The sequence below is a fragment of the Camelus bactrianus genome, chromosome X (assembly GCF_048773025.1).
Source record: "Camelus bactrianus isolate YW-2024 breed Bactrian camel chromosome X, ASM4877302v1, whole genome shotgun sequence".
Lineage (NCBI taxonomy): Eukaryota > Metazoa > Chordata > Mammalia > Artiodactyla > Camelidae > Camelus > Camelus bactrianus.
In genome coordinates, this window is record NC_133575.1 from 36491711 (window position 1) to 36504586 (window position 12876).

The 12876-nt window shown below is 43.9% G+C and overlaps 1 protein-coding gene across 2 annotated transcripts in view; it reads right to left on the reverse strand.

The window, feature by feature from the left end:
* Positions 1-12876, reverse strand: part of SLC9A7 (solute carrier family 9 member A7) — a 127566-nt gene that overhangs the window by 9628 nt on the left and 105062 nt on the right. For both annotated transcript variants that reach the window (XM_010968061.3, XM_045505129.2), the window contains one exon: positions 6607-6689. In XM_010968061.3, coding sequence (XP_010966363.2) covers positions 6607-6689 — 83 coding nt within the window. The remainder of the gene's footprint in view (positions 1-6606; positions 6690-12876) is intronic.

Sequence of the window (12876 nt, forward strand, 5' to 3'; positions counted from 1 at the left end):
GCGGTCAGGACCTTAGAGGTAACCTCCTAGAAAGGAGGAAACACACTTGGCGAGAAGTGGTTTCACTAAGGCCATTCAGACCTAAATCTGCCACCTTCCCACACAGGACTCTTCTTCCCTCTGCCTGCTGCCTCTCTCCCAGACTCTCCAACAGTTTCTCCGCCTCAACACTACTGACATCGTGGGCTAGGTCATCCTCTGTTGTAGGGGACTGTCCTGCATTGGAGGAGGTCTAGCAGCGTCTCTGGCCTCTATCCACGAGATGCCAGCAGCAACCCCAACCCCTCCCTCGGGTGTGACAACAGTATCTCCAGACATTGCTCATCGTCCCCGGAGAAGCAAACTCGCCCTCGGCGAGACCCCTGCTCTAATCTGAAAGTCACCTATTCTGTGAAGACCAGCTCAGGGTTTGCCAATCTCTAGATATCTGTGAGGTTAAGTGCACAGCCCTGGGTTAGAAGCATCGGGAAGCACGTGTCACGTGACGATGGAGCTGGGACCATTTCTGATACCTGCTGCCTAAGCGATGTGGAGAAGGTGGAGACCTACAGGGCCACCTCAAATGCAAGAATGGTCAAGAGACTTTAAAGGAAGGTGACAAGGAGTCACAGCGGTCTGTATCCCAGAGGATGACCGCTCCCAGCACCATCACTTCCCATCTTTGTTCAGAGCAGGTCGAGCGTGAAAAAGCTCCCCTACAGGAGGAGATGGAGGGGGTACCCTGGGGGATACTGCTGGCTGGGAATTACTCAACAGAGGAGGATGGTGGGCTCTGCCAGGACTCTTTATAAACAGAACAGGCCCCCTCTCACCACTGTCCTCTAACCACGTTCCTAGAAGCAGCTCCTACAAGCCTATCAGTGATCTGGTGTCTTTAGCTCAGAAGTGGCAGAGGCTGGGTTCGCAGAATGACTAATACAAAAGAGTTCGGGGAACCCAGAGGCTATCTTTCAGTTCCCCGTCTCGGGCAGTTCAAAGATGCCTTCTTCCCCAGTACAGAAGGCCCTCTAACAACTTCCTTAAAAGAGAAAAAAATATTTACATAGAGATTTTAAATATTCAACTTGTTGGGAACACAAAAATGAAATATCAAGCCTCTCTCCCACTCAGCTGTTCTGGTAATTACCATTACAACCTTAGAGAATACATTTTTTTCCCCTATTTCCTGATTTATGACTTAGTCAGAAGCTTTTCACGCTCTCTTATGAAGGATGCTAAACTGAATTCACTTACGTTCCTGCCTCTTTTCAATTTTTTTCTAGTTTTTTAACGATAATTTTACACTATAGAAATATAACACTTGCATTCTATAACTAATAAGTAAATCTCTGCTTGGTCTATGGGTTGAGCCTAATGTTAAGGTCAATAGGCAGCACTTGTAATAAAGTTATTATATGAATGTCATTTCCTGTAACCAAGAAGAGTGGTTGGAACACTATTAAAGGACGTGGAATACAATGCCATTTAAACTTTATCAGAAGAGAACATTTGAGTGTCTTGCAAGAAGAAAAGGATCTTCTTTTAATTTCTTTTTGATCTTGTTCACTTCTTCCGGGTTGTAACAAATCACTGCTTATTCAATGTTGTCTCCTTAGGTGAATTTTATTTTGTTTGATCCTTATGTTATAGGTTTTTTTTTTACCCCTTTTTTTTTTTGCTCATTTTTGATGAACAGTTTGGGTGTAGAATTCTAAGCTCAGAAAAATTTTTTCATCCTAGAACTCTGAGGATGCTCGATGGTACTCTAATATCCAGTGTTGTTTATGCCACATCTGAGTCTTGCCTCTGGGAGGCTGCCAGTTTTTCTCTTTAGAAGCCTTGAAGAGTCCTGCTTTTCCTCCTGTGGTTGTGGAATGTACAAGGTGTCCATTCATCCTAGTCACACCCCGGGAAGGGGGCGGGGCTTGTACTCTGGAGACAAGTGGCTGGGGGGGGGGCTGTGTTTGCTCTGGGGAAAAATATCTTTGATGGCCTCAAGCCCTGTTTCTCTCCCAAACCCTCCCCAGGCAGTGTGTACTTTCTTTAGAGAGCTATGGCCAGAAGAGAAAACGAACAGCTCCGGGCTGATCTGTTGACACAGGAAGTACCTGTTGCAGCTAATCCTCTCAACATTCCTTAATAAGTCACCTGGACAAACTGGCCCAAGACGTACTTCTGTCTTGGACTACAGTTTTCTCTGCTACAATTCCCTCCACCTTTGCTCTTCCAAGTAGTCAAAAAATCTCTCTTCTGTGATTTCAGTGAGCTCTGAGGCGACAGTAAGAAGGTATGTGTGTGCTGAGCCTCTCATTTTAAGCTGGAAGCCCCCCTATTCCATTTCCAGGCTTTTTCATGGCAGGGAGCACCACCCTCCCTCTTGCTGGCCTGCGGGGGTCTCTGCTGTGATGCAGCCAAAGCCCACTTTTTCCTGTTTGATGATCTACAGAGCTATAGAATGAACCAGTCTCTCCTCCAAAAAAAAAAAAAAAAGTGAAACTCCTAAAGTCACAAAAGTCACATAAGACTTTAGAGATCACTCCTGTTACTCTTCAAAAGTCAATTTCTCAGGGGAGGGTACAGCTCAAGTGGTAGAGCACATGCTTAGCGTGCAGCAGGTCCTGGGTTCTATTCCCCGAATTGCCTCCCCCACAAAAATAAAAAAAAAAATCAATTTCTCCGCCCACCTCCAGCTTTACTGAAATGTGATCGACAAGAAGTATACATATTTTAAGTGTTCAAGATGTTTTGATCTAAGTATACATGGTGAGATGATTACCACAATCAAGCTAATTAGTTTTTTGAGGCCAGCATTGCCCTGATAGCAAAGCCCAACAAGGACACTACAAGAAAGGAAAAACACTTAGGAATAAATTGAACCAAGGAGGTGAAAATCTCTATACTGAAAGCTAAAGAACATTGATGAAAGAAATTGAAGAAAACACAAGTAAATGGGAGATATCTGTGTTCATGGATTGGAGGAATTAATATTGTTAAAATGTCCGTACTACCCAAAGTGGTCTACGGATAAAAACTGAGTCTGGGAGTATTCCTTCCTCTTCAATTTTTTGGAAGTTTGAAAAGGATTAATTCTTCTTTAAATGTTTGGTAGACTCCACCAGTGAAGCCGTATGGGCTTTTCTTTGTTGGGAGGTTTTTGATAACTGATTCAATCTCCTTATTTATATTGGTTAGTTCAGATTTTTTTTTTTATTTCTTCATGATCCAGTCTTGGTAAGTTGTATGTTTCTAGGAATTTATCCATTTCTTCTAGGTTATCCAATTGTGGGTGTATAACTGTTCACAGTGGTCTCTTATGGTTCTGTGTATTTCTGTGGTATCAGTTATAATGTCTCCTCTTTCATTTTTGATTTTATTTATTTGAGTTGTCTTTTTTCTTAGTCTAACTAAAGCTTTATTAATTTTGTTCATCTTTTTAAACAACCAATTCTTAGTTTCGTTGATCTTTTACATTGTTCTTCTAGTCTCTAATTATTCTTGCTCTGACCTTTGTTATTTCCTTCCTTCTGCTATTTTTGAGCTTTGTTTGCTCTTCTTTTTCTAGTTCCTTGAAGTGTACAGTTAGGTTGTTGAGATCTTTCTGCCTTCTTAATGTAGTCATTTATCACTATGAACTATCCTCTCATAACTGCTTTTGCGACCTGTAAGTTTTGATGTGTTGTGTTTCCATATTCATTTGTCTCAAGATAATTTCAAAATTTCTCTTCTGATTTCCTCATTGACCCATTGGTTGTTCAGGAGTGTGTTACTTAATGTCCACATATTTGTGAACTTTCCAGTTTTTCTCCTGTTATTGACTCCTAGTTTCATACCACTGTGGTCAGAAAAGATACTCGATACAATTTCAGTCCTTTAAAATTTGCTAAGACTTGTTTTGTGACCCAACATGTGATCTATCATGGAGAGCATTCCATGTGCACTTAGGAATGTATATTCTGCTGGTGGATGGGATGTTCTGTATATGCATGTTAGGTCCATTTAGTCTAAAATGTAATTCAAGCCCAACGTTTCCTTATTGATTTCCTGTCCAAATGATCTATCCACTGCTGAAAGTGGAATGCTGAATGCAAGAAAGAATCCACCTCTTTTCATTTTAGTATTTTGTCACTTTCCTGTGAACTCTCTCCAATTTTCCCTACATCCTTTCCAGGCCTAGTGAGTAACATGCATTCTAAATTACAAAGCAGACAAAGTTCATATGGCTTTAAAAAATCCCTGGGGATTCTATTTAGGTTGATAGCAAACAAGGAAAACTGAACCATCTTTTCCACTGAGAATAACTAGAAAAGTTGGGCAAGAAAATAAAAAAGAAAACAAGATAGAACACAACAAAATCTTCTGTTTAATGGCATCGGAAAGCTACCATGTCAGCGAAGAGGGCCAGAATCTGGAAAAGGAAATCCAAGAAGTGAGCCTGGCACTTGGTGAGCCACATTTTCCCTAAAAGCACCTGAGAAGCTAAGAAGAGCATCTGGCAGACTCACAAAGATAGAGTGAATCTGACAAAAACTGGAGTCCAGGGCCTTTTGAGGAAGTCTGTGTAAACAATCTAGGCTCTAGGTTGGAACTCTGGAAAAAAAGGCAAACAGAAAACAGACTAACCCTCACAGGAACTGAAGCCCAGCTTCAAATCACCTTTATTCCCGATTGGATTAAAGTGATCTGGAGTACGAATGCTCCAACCTAGCCACTGACCAGACGTAAGGTAAATCATCTCTGAAGGATGATAACTTCATCTAGAGCATCTCAAATGATCTCTATATGTTTTCATTGCTCATGTCTGTCACTCTGTGAAAAAGCAGATGCACAGAAGGTAAACAACAAAGCTCCTAGAACGTAACATAGGAAACTGGCTTCATGACTTGGCAGTAGACAAAGATTTCTAAGACAGGACACAAAAATGATAACCAGAACAGAAAAGATCAATAAGTGGGATTAGACCTTTTGTTCATCAAGATTCTATTTAAAAGGGAAAAGGCAAGTCACAAGTAGAGAAGATATTTTTATCACATAGAACTAGCAAAATACTCATATCCAGAATACATAAGAAACTCTTAAAATAAGTAATAAGAAAGGCCCATGACCCAAATAAAAAATGGGCAAGAGACTTGAATAGGCACTTCATAAAGAACATACCAAAGGGCCAGTAAATATATGGTAAGGTGCTCAACCTTATTAGTCACTAGGTAAATGCAAATTAAAACCACAATGAAATGGAGTATGATCTATAAAAATATTGACTCGCTATGTCATACCCTAAAACTAACATGATATGTAAATCAGCTACACTTCAATTTATAAAAACCACAATGAAATACCACTATAAATCCACCAGAATGGCTAAAGTTAACAAGGCTGACAATACCAACAGCCAGTGAGGATGGGGAGCAAATGGAACTCTCATACGCTAGAGGCGAGCGTGAAAAGTGGTCCCATCATTTTGTAAAAGCTATTTAACACCATCTTCTAAAGTTGAACCTTTCATGTCCTGTGATCCAGCAATTTCATTCCTGGCTATATTCCCAACAAAAATATATGTAAACAGGCAACAAAAGACATATATAAGAATGTTCACAGCACTATTTTCCATAGTAGCTCCTAATTAGAAACAATGTCCACGTTCAACAACAGGATGATAAATTATGAATATCGTGAAATACTATACAGCCATGAAGACAGATGAACTAGAGCCACACGTGACAACATGGATGAATCACACCACAAATGATGTCAAGCCAGGCAAACCAGACGCTAAATTATATATACTCTATAATCCCATTTATACAAAGTTCAAAAACAGGTAAAATTATTCAGTGTTGCTGGGAGGTAGGAGAGTGGTTACGTTTGGGAAGGAGAAAGAGGTAGTAACTGGGCTGTGGCATGAGGGGGAACTGGTAATTTTGTGTTTCATGACCTGTTTGGTATTAAATGAGTGTAGCTATTTTGAAATAATGAGTGCCGAGCACTTATGAGCACTCATGATCTATGTACTTTCCTATGTGTATTTTATACTTCAATAACAATTTTTAAACATTTTCGAAGTCTCCAAAGACCATATATAAGCTACCTGCCCATTTGATCACTATGTCAATTTAAGAAACCATGAACGGTTAGCTTTTTCGTTTTTAATTTTCACCTGGGACCAAGCGAATCTACTGGAACCGGGTCTGGCGTGCATGTGGTCCAGTTAAGGCCAGGATCAGACTTAGCCAGACTTGGTTTAGCCAATAAGAATTATTCTCCCCACATGGATGAACTGGCCAAGCTCCACTTCCCTTCCTGACCACAGCTTGGTTCAAGTGTCTTTTTAACTAATTCACCTCCATAGGCATATTTCCCTTGGATACAAAGCTCTGAAGAGCCACATGAGTCTCCCAGGCTGTGGGCTGGCTGCCCTAATGATGTGCAATCTTTCCTCTCGGCCAGAGAGCTGCTCGTCACAGCTACCTGTGGTTGAATGATCATTGCACGTGTCCCCAGAGAGGACCGACTACACCTGCAGCAAGCACACATCTTTCCTTCCTCATCAGAAGTCATTCACTGACAGCTCAGCAAGAGGATTCCATCATCGACGTTTCACAAAGACAGGGAAGCCACTTAAAAGGATACTTGTGGTCAAAGCTGTACCACAGCCTGAACAGCCACGCGCTCTCCTGCTTCGTCCGGTTTCCTCCCGCAGCCTCTGGACCATCCTAAGAACAAACAAGAGGACAGATACTTAGTTGCAGAAGGGGGTTTGAAATAAGAGGGGAAAGCTTCCCTTTTAACCATAACGTTTAGAGAGATTTTGAGCTCAGAGTCAAACGTCCTGTTATCACCAAAGTTTCAAAGATATATTGGGAGGTAATATTTTAAAAGAAATTGAATACATCCAAAAGGCAGACCAATGAATCCCCCAAAGGAAAAGGCTTGGTTATGTCTGTGGGTAGATCAACTCAGAGCGGTCCAAAATTTCTTTTGGCATTTTGACTGTAATTTTCCTCAAAGTGCCTCTGAGCAGGTTAATTACCCTAAAGTAGTCTCGATCTTAACCAGCCAAAATTGATTTATAGGGAATATTAAAGAAAGCTGCTGTAAAACCAACTTTCCAGGCCCCCTTACAGCCGGCTCAGGGAAAGCACACTTGGTTGAGTTTCCTGACGTACCAGCCAAGGGTTCTGGGTGGTCCTTACCCAGGCACCTGCATCCTGTTCCAGGCAGTGTAGTAACTCACTCTGCCAGCCTTAGGGAGGTGAGGGTGGTGGGCAGGGGAAAGGGAGCCGGGGCTGGCATCTCTGTTATTGTCTCTGCCCTCAAGTGGTAAGTTCTTTTAACACTTCTCTCATGCCTTTCCAACTCAAACATCCCCATCATTTCATTTTCAAAACAACTTGCAAAATCAACCATTCATTTGAGGTTTAGGATATCTGTGCAGGTATTAGAAGCTGCAGAATTAATATTAAAAAGTGGACTGACGGCAGCAATTTGGTGGTAGCGCTGGGGTTCTACGTTGCTGGATGACACCCTCTGAAAGTACAGACTGCCTGTGAAGCACCATCATTGTTATCATCATCCTCTTGAATGTTATAGGGAAAGGCAACTCTACAGGTGAGGGACGATCAACAATAACCAAGTAAAAGTTGAGGCACAACTGCAAGTATGTGGCTCTAAATCTTGGTGGGTGTAAATTCTACCTGTAATAGAGATACCAAGGATGAGGCAGAAATCTCTGAGAAAGTCAGATATAGACAAGTAGAGGGAGGGAAATTAGCAAGTGCTATTTAAATTCCTAACGTTTCTAACGGCAAAGATGATTTTTAAAAACAGAGTCTCCCGTGGTATCTGAGGAATGTCTAGTGACATATATGGAAATGGCTTAGTTAAACGGGTCCTTCTGTGGAGGAGGAAATAAAGAAGAAAGATCCCAGAGACCAACTTTATTGCACATTTTTCTAAATCATGTGGACAAAAGGGGGCACAGAAATGTCTCCATTTGCAGAGAACAATCATTCATTCAGGTAATTAATTGCTAACCCAAAGACAACTCTGAGATTTCAAAATGCCAAAACGACTGCATGGAAAAGTGGTAGATGACTGACAGGTTTGAGAGGCAAATATCTTTATGAAAACCTTAAATGATTCTTTATAAAGTGATAAGCTCTTAAGCTCTGGGGTCTAAGTGCCTGTAGAATCTTACTAAAGAAAAAACAAGCAAGATGATACTATAAACCATCCGGCGCAAGACAGGTTCCCCAAAGTCAGTGCCGTCTGCTCCTGCACTAAAACAACAATGACCACGGCAAACCCCCATTCTGTCACCCCAGCCTCTGCAGTGGCAAAGCACAATGCATTGTCATCACTGGGAACACCGAAGTTCTCGCCATCTCACCGCGAGGAAGCGACAGCAGATTGGCTTGTATGAGCCCCAAGAGGGACATTTAAAATGAGTAAAACAGGAGAAAGGCTTCTTTTTGAAGGCAAATTAAGGCAAGGTCTTCTCAGGCTACAGAGAGATATGCCTGCAGTCCACAAACAGGATACAGGGACCTCAGAAATGTTAAGACCCTAGCAGCCCAACCTGAAAGGTTACAAGTTCAGGGCAAATAAAAAGTGCAGCTCTGTCACAGGGCTGGTAAACAACTTCTTACTCCAAGAGATGGGGCCAGAAGCCTGATTAGGTACAGGAAGATCGTGGATAAGTCCACATATTAGTGGCTTTGGGGAAATCAGGGAGGGTAGGTGGAACAGGACTGATTTTTTTAAGCTGACCCAGAAGACAGCCAGCAACTGCTTCCTGGCACAGTCTGGGGGCTATCACGGCCAAGCCAGCCAGCCCTTCCCGTGGGCCCCGAGCAGGGGTCACTGGGGCTGCCGGCGATCCTACGACAGGCAGGCCGCCTGCCCAGGCCACACGTGCAGACCCTTGGCTTTCCATTCAAGTGCCACCCACAGAAGCGGGGACCCGCTCCCCGACCACGCCCTCCTCCACACCTCCATCCCCACCAGGAGGGTTCACAGCCCCATGGCTTTAGTTCAGGCTGCTTCTAGAATTTGGAACACCTCTACGAACGCTCACCTTTTCCCACCCACAACACCTACCTGGCCGATCCCTATTCACCTTTCAAGGCTGTGCACAAGGTCGGCATCTCTGAGAAATGTCACAAAGGCAACAGAGCGCTCCAAGAGGCGAAGGTGTAGCCATCAGAGGCTTTCTCAACAGACTCGCTGGGTCCAAATCCTTGCTCTATTCCTGACTGTGTCTTTACCTGGCTGCGTGACTCCAGGCAAGTTTAAATTGAGACACAACTGACATATAACGTTGTGTGGGTTCAACGTGCACAACAGTTTGCTTTGACACATTTATATATTGCAATATGACTGCCAGCTAGGTGAGCTAACGCCTCTATCCTGTTACTTAATTACTGTTTCTATTTTGTGGTGAGAACAATTAAGATCTAGTCTCTTAGCAACTTTATAGTTTATAATTCAGTATTGTTGACTATATTCACTCTGCTGTGCATTGGATCTCCAGAACTTAATTTATCCACTAGTTACAAGTCTGTATCCTTAAACATCTGCCCAAATCCACCCCTCAGCCCCCAGCCCCTGGTAACCAGCATTCTACTCTGTTTTTATGAATTACACAAGGGATTTTAAAACTTTTTACTGACTTTAATAGAGAAACCCCTTCAAGAAAATAAATACCACCAGCTCTTCTTATCACCAAATTTTGAGCATAAAACAATGAGTGTCTATTTCTCCTGCATTCTTTAAGCACCTGCTGTGTGCCAGGCACCGTGCCGGGTGCTGGAAACACGGAGAGAAATGAGATCTGCTCCTGCCACTTGAGGAGCACACTTCCAGATGGGGGAGACAGACAGACATGGATATTGTGACAAATGTCATGAAGAAAAAGAAAGCAGATTGAGGACCTGAGGAGTGGCAACAGGTCCTACTTTGAAATAATTTTTCTAGAAATAACGAGTAATGATTTCTGGGTAGAGTTCTATTTCTTTCTATTCTTATTGTTAAAAGATTTTTTTTTATGTTAAGGTTATTACAATAACGAGAACAGTTCATTTTTTTAAAAGACGGAGTAGAATACTGCTTCCCCCTACTCCACTCCCCCCGCCAAAGATTTCTACGTCCGAAGCCCTGCAGCCTGAGTATGTAACGTTACACGGCAAAAGTGGCTTTGTGGGTGGACTTCAGGTTTTGCAAGTGGGCCCAATATAATCACATGGGCCCTGAGAAGTGGACACCCTTCTGCTCTGTCACACTGTCATCAAGCCCTTAAGGACGGAGATTCATCTATCTTGTTTGTAGATGCATCCCCAGAGCCAGAAAGATTGCCTGAAATAAAACAGGGGGGTCAATAAATACTTGTCAAATGGGCAAATAAGTTCATGTTAATTTTGAACTTCTAAGAAAAAAAAAAAAGAATAGCAGAAAAGGAAACCTGAGGGGCCACAGGAGGCCATCAGAAAAAAAAAACAAGAAAGTGTGGTGGGGGGGGTGTGGTCAGAGAGCAGGAATATCAGGAAATGCACTTCAGCAACTGTTTGAAGTTACAGATTTAAGGGACTGGGGATCAGATTCCAGCCTGGCGGGAAACGTGGGGAGGACCCAGAAACAAACAAATCCGGAGTGGCCCAGAAAGGCGCATGTCAAAGCGACTCTAAGCGGCTGACTTTCTGCAGTTTTCCCGTGCACGCACACATATGCAAGCACCACAAGCCCAGCGGTTTCCCTTCCTCCACATTCCACGAATATCCTGCTTGTGACCTTGTCCTGCAGAGATGACAGGGGCGCGATACATTCCGAGTCGTGCTGGTCGCTACTGGGGGAAGGAAGTGAATGATGTGTCTGCGTGTCCGGCCAACGTAAATCTCAGCTGTGTCTGGCATGAAAAATCCACCCCCCGCACCCCCCCCCTCCGCAACGGGTTGGGAGGCCACCCCCAGGCCCGGGCAGCTTGCCTCCAGCTGGGCTTTGTTTTTGTTTTGGTTGCAAAGTCACCAGGACCTCCAGAGAAACAAAGCAACTAAGTCTTTTGTTTTTGTTCGAATGAGTCAAACTTGCCAGGGACGTGAAGCTGAAGTCTGTCCACAAGATCCTTACGCTTCCTTCACACAGAGCCAGGAGTTCTAGCCAACTGCTCCTTTCCTTCGCCCACATGAACTAATATTCTGCGGCTCTGTCGCTGGGGCTCTGGTTATGACCTCCTCGGGCTTCCAGGACCAATGGAGAAAATCGGGCTCGGTCTAAAAAAAAAAAGGGCTTTCCCGGCCAGTGTCACTTGTTTGTTCGTTTGTGTTTAGGGAGATCAGTTTAGAAAATGAGGTAAAGAGAAAGGCCCTTTCTTTTCTAATGGGGAACAAACATCTGGACTTTCCCCACCTCTGACTGCAGTTTCATGACAACACTGAGCATGTGACCTGGACCCATTTCAGGGGAAGCTGCAAGAACCCAGGGTTTCACCCCAAAATGGGAAGCCCATTTCTTTCTCTGTTTTGCTGGGCTCTCATGACCGCTCAGTGCTCCAGCCCTGTTCTTGATGGCTTGCAGGACCACGGAGGTCAGGGGAGGAGGGTTCGGAGAAACCAGGCTCTTCCGGCACGAGGGCATGAGTCATTTTTCAGAAGATGTCCTAGGGAACCGGGCTTAAAGTTCGCCTTTTTTCTCCCCCCAGTCTGACAGCAATCTTGAAAGACTTTCACAATGCAAACAAAGCCGCCTTTGAGGGCCCTCTGCACGACCATGTATGAAGCTTGGAAGGAGGGCTCCTGGCTAGGGCTGGCCAACCCGCACCATTGGGAGCACAGTGGAAGTGGCTGACACCTGCCCCCAATCTGGGGTCAAAATTGGCCCAAAGGGCAGTTTCCAAGGCTCACCCTGCCTGGGGTTGGGGGGTCTGACCTCAGCTATCAGTGCGCGGACTAAAGGCACTACTGCCAGAGTCCTTAGCACTTAGGACCCACCGCTTTTCAGACATTTCCACGGAAAGGGGACAGCACATTTATTACTAAGTCTAGTTACAAGCGCAGTGTCTCCATGTGCAGTTCTCCTGAGACGTCCAGTAAGTTCAGATACATGAAACCAACCAACCCATTTCACGGATTTCCTTTCACAGATACTTGAGTCCACAGGCAGGAGCAATGGAAAAGAGCAGAAGGGCTGGGGCTGGGAGTTGACAGGTCTGGAACTGTCCAGATGAAATCACTCCAAACCCTGGCTACCCAGCTGGTCGTGACCTATTTTCTTTACAAAATTCGCCCTGACTGAACGCAGGTCTGTGGAAGACACATGTCCTACCAGAGCCGTGACTTACTTGCCTTTCAGGGCAATGAAGATGTCCATCAGAAGTTTCACCCAGGTTTCCACACCTCTCCAGTTTGGGGAAACCCAATCCATTATATGCTAAATTAGCCGCTGGGTGCACAGCTCCTGAACCCCTGTTTTCTAACGTCCTTAATCAAAGCTCAAGTTGAACAGCCATTTTTCAAAAAGAATCTCTCATTGGAACCCCAGGTTCCCAACTGGCACAACAGCCAATTCAAACATCATCAAAAGCACCATTTAAGTGGGCACCAAGCGGGGAGGGTATAGCTCAGAGGTAGAGCACATGCTTAGCATTCACAAGGTCCTGGGTTCAATCCCCAGTACCTCCATTAAGATAAACAAATAAATAAATAAATAAACCTAATTACTCCCCCCCAAAAAAACCCCAAAATAAAATAAAACACACATTCAAAACAAAAATAAATAAAGTGGGCACCAAATCTCCAGTGAAGCTCACTAAACGCTCTTTCCAAAATGCCTAGAACTTTCAGAGGTCACGGCTTTGTGTCCCTTAAGGGGTATCAACTCAAGACTGCCTTATCAGGCTGTGAGCACCCT